The sequence below is a fragment of the Poromitra crassiceps genome (genome assembly GCF_964638095.1).
Source record: "Poromitra crassiceps genome assembly, chromosome: 1".
NCBI lineage: Eukaryota > Metazoa > Chordata > Actinopteri > Beryciformes > Melamphaidae > Poromitra > Poromitra crassiceps.
In genome coordinates this window covers 51,337,346-51,351,960 of record NC_139623.1, presented here as the reverse complement: position 1 = coordinate 51,351,960, position 14,615 = coordinate 51,337,346, and the positions used below count along the sequence as shown (strand labels likewise).

The 14,615-nt window shown below is 48.4% G+C and overlaps 1 protein-coding gene across 1 annotated transcript in view; it reads left to right on the top strand.

Annotated features, from left to right (window-relative positions):
• The window catches only part of LOC310779279 (mitochondrial fission factor homolog B-like), a 76,559-nt gene extending 67,067 nt beyond the window's left edge, over positions 1 to 9,492 (top strand). The window contains exon 8 of the mRNA XM_083639801.1: positions 8,939 to 9,492. Coding sequence (XP_083495927.1) covers positions 8,939 to 9,070 — 132 coding nt within the window. The 3' untranslated portion in view covers positions 9,071 to 9,492. The remainder of the gene's footprint in view (positions 1 to 8,938) is intronic.
• Positions 9,493 to 14,615: the final 5,123 nt, after the last annotated feature.

The window sequence follows — 14,615 nt, the reverse complement described above, 5'->3', positions numbered from 1 at the left end:
AGGTGAAGTGGTGAAGGGCTAAAGGAAGTAGGCAGTGAAGGAGAGAGGAAGTGAAGTGGTGAAGGGCTAAAGGAAGTAGGCAGTGAAGGAGAGAGGAAGTAAAGTGGTGAAGGGCTAAAGGAAGTAGGCAGTGAAAGAGGAGGTGAAGGGCTGAAGGAAGGAGGCAGTGAAGGAGAGGGGAGGTGAAGGGGTGAATCTGTTATCTTCAATTTAACTTTTGTGTTTTAAATTTAACTGTGATTTTGTGATTCCCATTTTTCTTTGCAAGTTTGAAAGAAACCAGTGTGAATACAGTATACTATAAACAAGAGGGGACAAAGAAAAAAGATGTACCACCAAAAAAACCTCTTCATTTTCTTTGCAAGTTTAAAATAAAGTTTACCACTGAATACAGTAGAAGAGGGGACAAAGAAAAAAGATGTACCACACTGATGGACAGTCAATGACAGAAAAAAGAAAAATAGCACTCGTTCGGTTCATGTTCTTGAGTAAATAAAAACAGTTTTCTACAATTTAACTTGGTTGTGGTTTCCCCCTTTTTGTATGCAAGTTTGAAGTGTTCCAATATAAACCACTAATGAATACAGTATAAACAATAATGTTTTGATGCAGACTTATGTTGCAGGGACTACTAGAATCATCGTAATGTTGGAATTGTATGCATCAAAGGGTTAAATCGAGCATTTCTGAGCGATTTCAATATATCCGATTAATCGATTAATCGAACAAATAATCCACCGATTAATCGATTATCAAAATAATCATTAGTTGCAGCCCTAGTCGCAACGTAACCCTGCGCCCATCATTCCCAAAACCATACAGGCCTGCTGCACCGAGAGGGCAATCAGGTCACCAACTCTCTTTCCTGACGACAAGGCCAGCAGCAGCACGGTCTTTAAAGACAGAACCTTTAAATCGGCGGAGTCCAAGGGCTCAAACGGATGACCCGTTAGCCCGTCCAGCACCGTAACCAGGTCCCATTTGGGAAAAAACGCACCGCGACGGCGGGCGCAGTTTACGCGCCCCCTTCATGAAGCACGAGACCAAAGGGTACGCCCCCACGGGGCTCCCTTCAATTCCCATGTGGCAAGCAGAAATTGCGGCTACGTACACCTTAAGCGACTGCGGGGACTGACCCGCGTCAAGCAGGCTCTGAAGGAAACAGAGAACTGGTCGCACACTGCAGTTCACTGGATCCACGCCCTTACTTGCTGCATAGTGCATACCACATTATCAGGCAAGCCCTGGGCTAGCAACTGGTCCCGTTCAGGAGCCAGACTGCTAGCTTCCACCTGCCTGGGGAGGGGTGGAACACCTCCCCCTCCGCCTGGGATAGATCGGCCCGTACCGGCAACGCCCAGGGCGGATCTTCCGCAAACCATATCTGCCTGGGCCAAAACGGACTAAAACGAGCCGGAGGCGCTGTTCCCTCACCCTGTCCAACACCTGACGGAACAGGGGGGTCGGGGGAAACGCATAGAGCCCCTCCCTCGGCCACGCGTGCGCTAGCGCGTCATGACCTAACGGGGGCTGTCCTCCTGGATCGAGCACCACAGTGGGCAGTGTGTCGCGCGCCGCGATGCAAGAGATCGACGCGGGCGCGACCAAACCTGGCCCAAACCTGTTCCATCACCCGAGGGTGGAGGCACCACTCCGTATAACGGGGATTGCCTCGAGACAGCAGGTCGGTCGTAACTCAGCCGTCCCGGCAGATAGACCGCTGACACTGAAAGGAGACGGGGATACACCCACAGGTGAATCCCCGCTATGGTTCAGCGCCCCCGACCGCACACCGCCCTGTTTGTTCAGGTGGGCGATCGCTGCCATATTGTCCGAGCGAATCAGAACATGGTGCCCATGTGTGAGCCGCTGGAAGTGTTACCTCCGCAGGCTGGGGGGACTGCGGAGGCAACGTTCTCTTTCGAGTCTGGCCGCACGCGGACTTGTCCGGCAGTGCGGTCCCCAGGAGAGCTCCCAACCAACAATGGGCCCACGGCGCCATTGATGGTGGGCTTGTCCTGAAGCAGAGCCAGGCAAATCGCCTTCAGCTCTAGCACGTTTATGTGGCGAAGCTCCTGATCCTCCCACCGGCCGTTCGCCGAAAAATGCCCGCAAATCGCACCCCCTCCCCAGAGGTGCGAATCACCATCCTGAGCGGGACAGGGCCCAACCGAGTACCTCTCGAGAGGTAACGGGGGTCCGCCCATATGGCCAGCGCCTGCCAGGCCTGACCTGTCAGAGGAACCCTGCGATGCCGGTCCCCGGCCGAGTCCAGGCGAAGCCTGAGAAACCAGATTTGGACCACGGGAGCATGTGTAGCCTCCCCAGCGGGAGCACATGCAGTGCTGAGGCCATCAGGCCCAACATCACTGTGCACTGATGCACTGACACCGAGGGCACAGACCTAACGTCCTTGGCTTGCTGTCCGCACTGTGCGAGCCTGTCGCTCTGGCGAAAGGTTCGCAGGAAGTCTAGCTCGAGCCCCAGGAAGGTCGCCGCCTGCGCTGGGACGAGTCAACTCTTCTGCCAGTTCACCAAAAACCCTAAGGTTTGCCGGTGATCGGTCACCACCTTGGTATGTTCCGTGGCACGGACCCTCGAGTCGGCCGCTAAGAGAACGTCGTCGAGATATAGGAAGACGCGGATCCCCCTCGCGCGGAGGGGAGCCAAGGCTGTCTCCACGCACACCGTGAGGGTTCGCGGGCTCAAAGACATGCCGAATGGCAAGACACAGAACTCGTAAGCCTTCCCCAGGAAGGAGAACCTCAGGTATTTCCTGTGTCTCCTGACCACGTGGACATGGAAGAACGCATCTTTCAGATCCCCGGAAGTAAGAAATCCCCCTGTCTCAACTCGTTGAACAGGCGGGGAAAGAGAGCATTCGGAACGGGACTTCCTCAGCGTCTTGTTGAGACGCCGAAGGTCCAATTTTGGACGCATGGAGCCGTCCTTCTTGGGCACGACAAAGTACCTGTGGTAGAAAACCCAAGCGCACATCTGCCTTGGGAACCGAGCGAATCGCCCCTTTGGCGAGGAACGAATAACCTCCTTGTGGAGTATGTCCATGGCCTCCCCCCTCCACGGCCGGATCGGGGGTCCCGTCGAACGTGGGTGTGGGCCTGGCAAACTGTAGAGCGTATCCCTTCTGGAGGGTGCGCCGTAATGGGGACGGGGAACATAGATGCTCCCAGGCATCGAGCCTGTTGGACAAGATGGTCTCTTGTGGCCAAAGGAGCGGAACCCGTCATGAGCATATTGTTGGGCACCGGGACCTTTTGATCCGGTACCCTGATGGGGGGGCGGGACGTGAGAGGCTACGCCCCCCTGCCGCATGGTCAGTTCCGTAGAAGCTGTGCATGCTGGGGGAGAACTTCTTACGCAAGCTCCGCCCACTGACGCACCCCGTGGGTGTGTTGTATCGAAGTAACCCCCCCCCCCCCTGCGGTGCGACTTTCGCAGGGGGGACTGCGGAGGTAACGTTCTCTCTCTCGAGACCGGCCGCACGTGGACTTGTCCGACAGTGCGGCCCCCAGGCGAGCTCCCGACCAGCAATGGGCCCTCGGTGCCATTGATGGTGGGCTGTCCTAGGAGCCTCTAGCCGAGGCCAGGCCGTAGCCATGGACCAAGGCGAGCCTTGATGATGGGTATGAGACCCTGGGCGAGCTCCCGACCGAACTCGGGTCTTGGGCACCGAGGACGGTGGGTCTAAAGCTACAAGCCGCAGGCTGGAACTGAGCCCAGCCTTGGTGAGCCAACCGGAGGGCTTGACCTGAGCGCTGCCAACCGAGGCCAGGCCGTGGCCATGGACCAAGGTGCGCTGTGCCCCCTGCCAGGCTCCCTGCGCTTGCAGGGGGCGCTCCAACAAGGGAGTGCGACCCATGGAGAGCTCCCAACCACCCCGGGCCTTGGGCACCAAGGGCGGTGGGCTTGTCCTTAGAGCTACAAGCCAAAGGCTGGCACTGAGCCCAGACCTTGGCGAGCTGTAACCCCTGCTGGACGCGTAGCGCCAGCAAGGGGCGGTACGTCTATTGTAGCGGAGGTAGCTCGCGCCCAGTGTACTTAGCACACAGATACTAACTGCACGGGTGCACGCCAGCTATCTGCAACAATACTATAGTTCTGTGCTAAACAGTACTAATGCTATCTGCACGTATGCAAGCTAGCTTTCACACTCTTTTGAGAGCGGACCTTGGTCCGCTCTCAAGAGCTTAGCTGCGGCCCTGGGCATCGCCCCACGAACTGCTCCCTTGGAGGGCTCGCTCGTGAAGATAGCCCAGCAGCTGCAAGACTGAGGGTTCAAGGCGCCTGTGCAGCGTGCTCATGCCCAAGGCAGAACACGCACTTATCGTGCCGGTTCATACTCGGCCGATGTAGTAATACACACGGCCCATCCCCTCGCTGACTTTCCCTGCTAGTAGCAAGAGAAAGCCTGAAGCTAATCACTAATAGCAAGCTCCCGCGGGCCGCACCCTGTTAGCGGGAGTACCGTTTAAGCAAGCTAGCAGGCTAGCAAGAAGCACAGGCTAGACAGTAAGCAACCCGGAGGCTAGCGAACGTGCGCGTGCAACGGTAACGTAAGCGGCAATAGCCCAGCCCGAAGGGGAGGCAACAATACCCACAACCTGTTAACCCGAGAGAACAGGCGTGAACAAGCCACTAGCTAAGCTAGCGTAAGCACTGAGAGACAAGCGTGCGCTAACACAAGCCTGCGCACAAGCCGGTGCAGCGAGTCTCTACCCTGAGTAACACGGGGAAGCAAGCGTGACCGCAGGCAGAGGCCAGCGGCCCGCGAAGCTAGTCAATCTCAGAAGAAACTCCTCAGAGGGAGTTACAATCTAGTAGATGCTATTTGCACGAGGCAAGCAACACTTAGCAGACAAGCAAGCTGGCTAAGATGGCGTAAGAACTGAGAGAAGCCAACACAACTTTTAGCTAGCGTACTCGCTCAGCTTAATCTCAGAGTGCCCCCTTCGGGGCCAACGCCAGTAATAGCTACACTACAAGCAGTATGTAGGTCCCAGCAACGCCTGGGCAGCATGCTCATGCCCTTAGGCAGTGCACACATTCATTTCATTGTGCCGGTCGTAACCGGCCAGCGTAGCCTAACAGCTAACACAGCACCTAGCTGTTCCCCCCTCTCTCTGCTAACAGGAATAACGGGGTTACCGTGTAAGCTAAGCCTGCAGCGGTAAGAAAGCTGGAGTGCTACACAACACTAGATACTGGCTGCACGGGAGCAAGCTAGCTATCTAACTAACTGAAGAGCATGGCTTCTAGCTAATACTCTCGCTTAATGCGCGCCCTACACAGAGGTAGCTGGCGCCTAAAGTACTTAGCACACAGACACTAACTGCACGTGTGCACGCTAGCTATCTGCCACAAAACTGGGTGCGTTACCCTGTCTGGGGACGCAGCCAGATAGCTGGAGTGCTACAAGCTAGTCCAAGCTAGCTGCACTGAGCAACTAGCTAACTATCTATCTAATGTTACTCCTGGAGTAACGTGCGCGCTCTGACAATATAGCCGGCGCCTAAAACAAGCACACGGACGCTAACCACACGGGTGCACGCTAGCTTATCCGCAAGAACTGGGCTAACTAGCCTATTGTTCTAGTGCTACAAGCACTGCTGTAAGCTAATCGCACGTATGCAACCTAGCCTAACAGTTTTGAGCGCGGACCTGAGTCAGCCCTCAATCCGATAACGCTGCCCCAACGGGGAACGTTAAACACAGCTACACGGCGGTAGCAATAAAACAGTTAACTAAAAGAAGACACTCTTAGCTTTTAGATGACGATCCGACGCCGCTGGTGGAGAGAACAGGATCGGGTCCCCGAAGCCTGCTTTACCTCGTTCCACGCAAACCTCTTAAGGTGGGCAAATAAGACGGAACGAGCCTAGTATCTAAAGCTATGTTAACTCATTGAGTGCCATGGACGAGTATGTTCGTCATTTCGTTTAGTAACGTAGAGTGCCAAGGACGAGTATGTTCGTCAATTGCGTTTTTTGACGGTGGGACGTGGATCAAAGCATCAGGCATCTCCTGTACAAATATGGGAGCTATTGAAGGTGTATAACCTATTTTACGGACTCATTAGGTGGCGACAGTGCTCTCCAGATTACAGAAAGGTCCGGAAAACTGCAGGAAAAAGCCGTGATCAAAGAGAAACCGATGCATGCTGCAGCCAGAGCCATATAGATTGCTCTGTCTGCAGCTGACGTCGGCTACGAACATAAGTCAATCTGCGCACACAACTGAGCTCCTCTGCCTCTGTCTGTCTGTCTGCATATAGTTTCTCCACACGATTACCCGCCAGAAAGGCAGCACCCGACGCCGAAGGGCCAAACCTTTCCCTGCAGTCCCGTTTGGCATTTCCTTGTCGCGCTGGGAGCCGCCCGGCGCAAAAACGGAGGCTCCGAAAATAGACTGGGTGCGTGTGGGGAGGAGTTTGCAGCTGAGGGGGGGAGAGGGGGGTGGGGCACGCAGGCTCCACAGAACTACACCACGTCACTACATCAGAAAATATTAGCTAGTCAGTGAATGTGCTTGAAATGCTTCATTTCACAAAAGGCTGAATATCTCAGCTTATAATTTGAAACCTGTCTTTTTGCTCAAAACAGCCTATCTTCTCCGGCTCATAACTAAAGAACGGAAAATGGGATCAATAAACTTTTGTTTGCAGATGATAGAAGAGAGTCTCCTCGTTCTTTGTGCGTGTTCGGTGTTTACATAGTAATATCACACAATATTCTGTGGGCCTCGAGAAATCACTGAAAACGCTCTGAAACTCTGGCACTGGGAGCTTCCGTTCTCCAAAAGTGGCTGGCACTCAATGAGTTAAGAGCGCTAACTCAGAGTTAACCACGGAGCTTTTGAAAACACGTCTTCTCAGTGGCTGGAAGAAACGTAAAGTGGTTATCCCTGGGCTGACAGGACGTGACGTAGTCACGTGGATCCGTGTCAGCCCCAGGGGGGCACCACGCCACCTACGGGTGGGTGGTCGGTTTTAATGAAAAGTAATTTTGGAGCAAAATGACAGTCTTCCATAGGGCTGCGTACGCAGCGTTGTAGGTACTAGTGAGAGCTTGAGTTCGAAACGAAGTAAAACACTCTGTACAGAGCGTCACAATGTAACCCTCTGTACAGAGCGTCACAATGTATCCCTCTGTACAGAGCATCACAATGTATCTCTCTGTACAGAGCATCACAATGTATCTCTCTGTACAGAGCATCACAATGTATCTCTCTGTACAGAGCGTCACAATGTATCTCTCTGTACAGAGCATCACAATGTATCTCTCTGTACAGAGCGTCACAATGTATCTCTCTGTACAGAGCGTCACAATGTATCTCTGTACAGAGCGTCACAATGTAACCCTCTGTACAGAGCATCACAATGTAACCCTCTGTACAGAGCGTCACAATGTATCTCTGTACAGAGCATCACAATGTATATCTCTGTACAGAGCGTCACAATGTATCTCTCTGTACAGAGCATCACAATGTATATCTCTGTACAGAGCGTCACAATGTATCTCTCTGTACAGAGCGTCACAATGTAACCCTCTGTACAGAGCGTCACAATGTATCTCTCTGTACAGAGCATCACAATGTAACCCTCTGTACAGAGCGTCACAATGTGACGCAATGTGAGTTACACTGTAACCCTCTGTACAGAGCATCACAATGTAACCCTCTGTACAGAGCATCACACTGTAACCCTCTGTACAGAGCATCACAATGTAACCCTCTGTACAGAGCATCACACTGTAACCCTCTGTACAGAGCATCACAATGTAACCCTCTGTACAGAGCATCACAATGTAACCCTCTGTACAGAGCATCACACTGTAACCCTCTGTACAGAGCATCACAATGTAACCCTCTGTACAGAGCATCACAATGTAACCCTCTGTACAGAGCATCACAATGTATATCTCTGTACAGAGCGTCACAATGTATCTCTCTGTACAGAGCATCACAATGTAACTCTCTGTACAGAGCGTCACAATGTATCTCTCTGTACAGAGTATCACAATGTATCTCTCTGTACAGAGCATCACAATGTAACCCTCTGTACAGAGCATCACAATGTATCCCTCTGTACAGAGCATCACAATGTAGAGAGAGAGTTTGTGCCCAGATTAGCAGGATTGCGGGTCAATTATACCAAACTCCAGCCCCCCTCTGGTGGCTGGTGGCTGGTGTAACTTTCCATCGGATGTTTCTCAAGACAGACACAACAGGACCCTGATCTTTACAATGAGCCAAAACACAACCTTCTGTCTACTGGAAAGACAAAACACAATGTTATCTCTTCCTCTCCAGGTGGAATGGCTTTGACATTCCAAGCAGCTCACTAGAGAGACGAGACTCATCTCAGACACTCAAAATGACACAGCTATAGATCATTATTAAACAGTCAATAATGATCAACAACCAATCAATAAGCAATCAATCAATCATTTTTCTCTCACACTCTCCCAGTTTCATTTTTAATGCTTGTTCACTGTCTCTCACTCACTCCCTGTCTGTCTGTCTCTCTCTCCCTGCCTGTCCGTCTCTCTCTCCCTGTCTGTCTCTCCCTCCCTCCCTGCCTGTCCGTCTCTCTCTCCCTGTCTGTCTGTCTGTCTCTCCCTTCCTGCCTGTCTCCCTGCCTGTCTGTCTCTCCCTTCCTGCCTGTCTCCCTGCCTGTCTGTCTCTCCCTGCCTGTCTCCCTGCCTGTCTGTCTCTCCCTCCCTCCCTCCCTCCCTCCTTGCCTGACTGTCTGTCTCTCCGTCCCTGCCTGTCTGTCTCTCTCTCCCTGCCTGGCTGTCTATCTCTCTGTCTGCCTGTATGTCTGTCTGTCTCTCCCTCCCTGCCTATCTGTCTCTCTGCCTGTCTGTTTGTCTCTCCGTTCCTCCCTCCCTTCCTCCCTCCCTCTCTCTCTGTCTGTCAGGTGATGAAGATGAGTCGTCGGCTGGCTGGGCTCGAGAGGCAAAACGCCGAGCGGAGGAACAGCGAGGTCGTCCTCTTCTCTCTGCTGCTGTCTGCCTGTCTGCTCAATGCCTGGCTGTGGGTCCGCAGATAACAAACACACACACACACACACACACACACACACACACACACACACACTGGGCTTGTCTGGACACTACACTTTCACACTATATGCGGAAAGTGAGCATATCCAGGCAGGCGTATGCTCAGCCACACCAGAGGATAGAGAGGGGCTTGCTAAACACTGGGGGGCTGCAGCAGGTGAATACAGAGAGGGACTTGCTAAACACTGGGGGGCTGCAACAGGTGAATACAGAGAGGGACTTGCTAAACACTGGGGGCTGCAGCAGGTGAATACAGAGAGGGACTTGCTAAACACTGGGGGGCTGCAGCAGGTGAATACAGAGAGGGGCTTGCTAAACACTGGGGGCTGCAGCAGGTGAATACAGAGAGGGGCTTGCTAAACACTGGGGGGCTGCAGCAGGTGAATACAGAGAGGGGCTTGCTAAACACTGGGGGGCTGCAGCAGGTGAATACAGAGAGGGGCTTGCTAAACACTGGGGGGCTGCAGCAGGTGAATACAGAGAGGGGCTTGCTAAACACTGGGGGGCTGCAGCAGGTGAATACAGAGAGGGGCTTGCTAAACACTGGGGGGCTGCAGCAGGTGAATACAGAGAGGGGCTTGCTAAACACTGGGGGCTGCAGCAGGTGAATACAGAGGATACAGAGAGGGGCTTGCTAAACACTGGGGGGCTGCAGCAGGTGGATACAGAGGATACAGAGAGGGACTTGCTAAACACTGGGGGGCTGCAGCAGGTGAATACAGAGGATACAGAGAGTTACTTTCCGTTACTGCAGCTCGTTTGTGCCTCTGAATTTAAATCTTGCTAAGCACTGACTGAGCACTTACACACATGGTCACATGGGTTGTAATGTTTTTTATATTTCTTGAAGTTATACCGTTTTGTTTTTCTGTGTGTTTATTTAATAAAAGTAGATTTTGTATTTAAATTCAACGTGTGACACATCAAAACCTTGTGAAACTGTGTGGATTTCTGGGGCCGCTACCGATAATAGGGAGTAAAAAAAAATCTGATCTTGATATTTTGATATTCTCCCTTTGATATGTCCCTTTCTCTCCCAGAGTGGACAAATGTAGAGAAGACAAAAGTAGGGCTGGACAATATATGGATATAATATAGAGTATAGGACTAGATATGGTCTTAGATTCTGGATTTTTGGACATGGTAATATCGTGATATGGCTGCATTACAGTAAAGTGATGTAATTTTCTGAACTTACCGACTGTTCTAGCTGTTCTATTATTTGGATTTACCCACTACTTAGTCATTAGATCCACATTACTGATGATTGATTATCAAAAATTGTGTCGAATTATGCAGTGAAAGTTAAGGAAGTCGGGAAACGATTGACACTAATGGACATTGGGCCCTGGTTTTGCCAATAAAGTTTTTGAATGTCTGAAAAATGTCCTCAAGAGTCTTCTTTCTGTGGCAACTATACCACAGCCAACAGGTTCCAATAACACCGTTTAGGTACACATTCCATGATTCCATGAAGCAGCTTAATATTAAAATTGAAATAATTTTATCATTTATTTTATGTATATAATTTTTTTATTGTTTCGTTTTCAGACATCAGTTTAATGCCATAAGCAATTGGGTGTACAACCCCAAGCAAAAAATCAACACAACTGCAGGTGGGACAGAACCCAAAACAATAATCTTCAAATAAGTTGCATACAGTGTGACAGTGTCCAACAGTGTGAGTGCTTAATCTGAAAAGAAACATTTTCTCCCACCCTGTAAACTTAGTCCCATATCCAGTTGATTACAGGTTTTGGTTTTAAATGGTTAAAAACAAAAACAAAAAACAAAAAAAGATGGATAACCATCAGACAAACCATCAAGACAAAAGAAAAGATAACCAAGCTATAAACCAAATGAAACAAAACGTAATTAGCTCCCCACACTTATGACTTATTCTTTTCATAAGACACAAACCAGAAAGAAAACATAATATATAATAGCCTCGCAATACATTAGTTCCTCTTTCGCCGTCATGTCTTTGAACACGATCCTTATGAAAAAATACACAATTGTGCGGTGTGTGTGTTCAGGAAAGCTGGACAGCTTTAATAGCCGATACTATTTCACCCGTGGGTAACACTTTACAATAAGGTACACAAATAATATAGTAGTTACTAGAAAACTAATGAGAAACGAACTTTTAGTTAATGAATAGTTAATGATTAGCTAATGGCCTTTAATCATTAGTTAATCATGAATGAATGATTAGGGGGGCATGGTGGCGCAATGGTAGTGCTGTCGCTTCACAGCTAGAAGGTCCTGGTCCTGGGTTCGATTCCCACCTGGGAGGCTGTGAGCGCTGAAGGAGTCCGCATGGAGTTCGCCTGTCCGCATGTCCTCGAGTGACCACCGCCCGGGTGGGGTCGTCAAAAAGGGCCTTTCTGTGTGGAGTTGTGCATGTGCTGTGCATGTTCTCCCCGTGCCCCCTGGGGGTTTCCTTCATATAGGAACCCCACACCAAAACATGCAATATCCTGGTCGCTGAAGTGGTGCCTCCTCTGGTCGTTCGGGGCGCCTGTTCGGAGGGAGGGGAACTCGTTAGAATAGCGTGATCCTCCCACGTGCTATGTCCTACCGGTGAAGCTTCCCCTGTCGGGTGAAAAGAAGCGGCTGGCTACTGCCCATGTCTCGGAGGAAGCATGGAGCCAGTTTCGGCTCTCCCCAGATCGGCAGAGGGTGGAGCAGCAACCAAGATAAATAAATAAAAAATTAGCACTAACGGAGAATAAAAATGGGATAAAGAAATCGGGGGGGGGGACATGATTTATTAAGAACAACGCGTTTCGCAGACCAGGGCCATTAGTTAATCATTAACTATTCATTAACTAAAAGTTAGTTTCTCATTAGTTTACTAGTAGTCTCGCGAGCCAGCCTCTCTTCCCTTCCGTCAGAGAGTCTGGCGCCGCAGGTTTCCATTGTGGGATTGCGAAAAAAATGCTCTGTTTGGGTTAGCCAATCATCCTCTTCTTGGGCGGTGCTTAGCGTTAGTGCCCTTGGAAAATAGTTTCGGGGTGGAACTTGTGCCGAGCAGGCCTTCTTTATTGCACAATCCAAATTTTCTTCAAAACTTGCCATTTTCACCGTGTAGCAACGAGTTAGCCTGTAGGGTTCTGCCGTTAGCTTTCTACGCTAGCTAGTTAGCGTTCAGCGGGAGCATTACAGCGACGCGTGATTTCTATTCGCACATAGGTTACGCAATAACCACGCCCTGTGCCGCCTACGCAGCAGTCAAGCACCGGGATTGGCCAGGAGCAAGTCTTTTGTCCCACACCACAAACACTGGAGGGCACGCAGCCCAGCGATTTCATGAACCAACTGAATAGCTCTTGAGAACGGACATTGAAATGAATTATGGTCACCTACCTTCCTTAGCATAGTAATAATAATAAGCATAATAATTGTAATCTACACAATGTACACAATCTACAAAAACATGCAATAATATTTTGTGTTCACGTTCATAGCTCATATCATAATATAATGTATCATATTGTTAATTTCAAGCTCAATTCTACCCAGAGAAAAGGTACAGCACTGAAAATGTAACAAGCAACCCAGAGATATTACGGTACTCTTGGGGTTGATGCAGATTGATGGGATTTTCTCACAGGGCTTTCTGAGGATAAAGATAAGTATTGCCTCAAATATCAGATTAAGACGAGATGAAAAAAGTTGTGCTATAAGAACAATCTAACTGTTAGTTTTGCTAAGAAGTTTTGATGGAGAAAAATTAGTTAAAACATTGTTAATTTACCCTTTTACCGAAATCATGTTGGCCACGCCGAGCTGCATGCAGGCTGTAATAGAAAAGAAGATACTGAATAATAACATCACAACAGTATAATCCTAATGTTAATTTAAAATTAAATATTCTTCTAAATATGGATAAAAGTCCAAAAAACATAAAATTTTCTTCGACGCTGCCGAGATTCCATTCCTTACAGCACCCCCTACATAATAATAGTTCCAGCGCGGCTGCGAAAATGTGTCAAGTGTACTGGCTCGGGGAACGGTCCGGCCCCCGGTCCCTTAGGTTTCTGACAATGTGCCCCCCTGAACAATTTAGTTGAATAGCCCTGCTGTAATTTATAGATTCATTATGCTATAACTTATTTGTACTGATATGTATGCTTATATTAACCCAGTGGCACTCATATTCTGGTTTATTTCAAGAAAAACATTTTGGCTAGTTGAAATTAATTGGCTCGTAACTTTAAAATCTAGCAGCCATATTGGCTGGTGATTAAAAAAAAAGTTTAATCTCAAACCCTGCAGGGAGAGCAGGTGGTGACATAGGAGTGAGTGAGAAAAGGAGCAAATATATGATTGTTAAGACCGAATACTGACATCACAACCGTCTAATCCTAATGTTAATTTAAAATGAGATATTCCTATATGAATCTGGCTTCAAACGACCAAAATCTTTATATGATGATAATAATAATAATCAATGATGGTGGTTCACAGACGTGTGTGTGTGTGGGACGCCCCCCCCCCCCCCCGACACGCCCCCCGGCTCCCCCAAGTTCAGATGCGTTCCGCTGCCTGTGTGTGTGTGTGTATGATTGTTGATTGACTGATTTATTAAAGTGTCATGCACTCCTCCTGCCCAACGCAAACAGGTTTCCAAGACACATGGATATGTGTATGTATGTAGGCTATGTTATGTGTATATATGTATAGTATGTATGTATGTAGGCCTATGTGTGAGAGATTTTCAGACATAACGTATGTTAAATGTGTCAAGTGCCAAAATAACATGTTTCCCCCAGACTTTTATTTTGAAGGGGAAAAGTCTCAAGCATCAAGTGACACTAAACTCGCAGCCAGTGGAAGGGGGAACTTAGATACTTTACAGTAGGTCTTCTAATGAATAATTACATAAAAGCATAATTGAACAATAAAGTGAATGAATAAAATAAGTAAAGAAAAGAAAAGTAATCATTGCAGGTTTTACAGACTTGTTTTTATGAAGCCGTGGTCAAATGAGGAACTCCATCATATTTGCAGTGGACAACACTGACTGTTTGATATTATTGTTTATTATTGTTTATTTGCACAATGAAAAAAAAAAGAATAACAACAGATAGTACAAGTATCTTAATACAAAGAAATTGTGCAGGTGAGGGAAAGAAACCCGGAAGGGTTTATAGAGTCTCACCTTATTTAAAAACAAATTAAAGACTAATAATGAAAAAAAAAAAAATCAGGACAATATATTTAAAACAATATAAAAGTTTAAAAAATATATATATATACAAAAAAAGAAAAAAGAAAAGGAAAAGAAAAGAAAAGAAAAAGCAAACAGGTATGCAATATTTAATAAAAGACCAATGCCACAGTCAGTGCTGTCCTTGATAATTGGTCACCAGATGAGCCAATAAAACAAAACAAGTATTGTGGCATATTTTTTTTCCCATTATTTTATTTTTCAATTTTTCAACTTTTAAAACATGAACATGAAAAACAAAACAATAAACAAACAAAAAACATAAAAAAGCTAAACAAACTCAAACACAGAGAAAG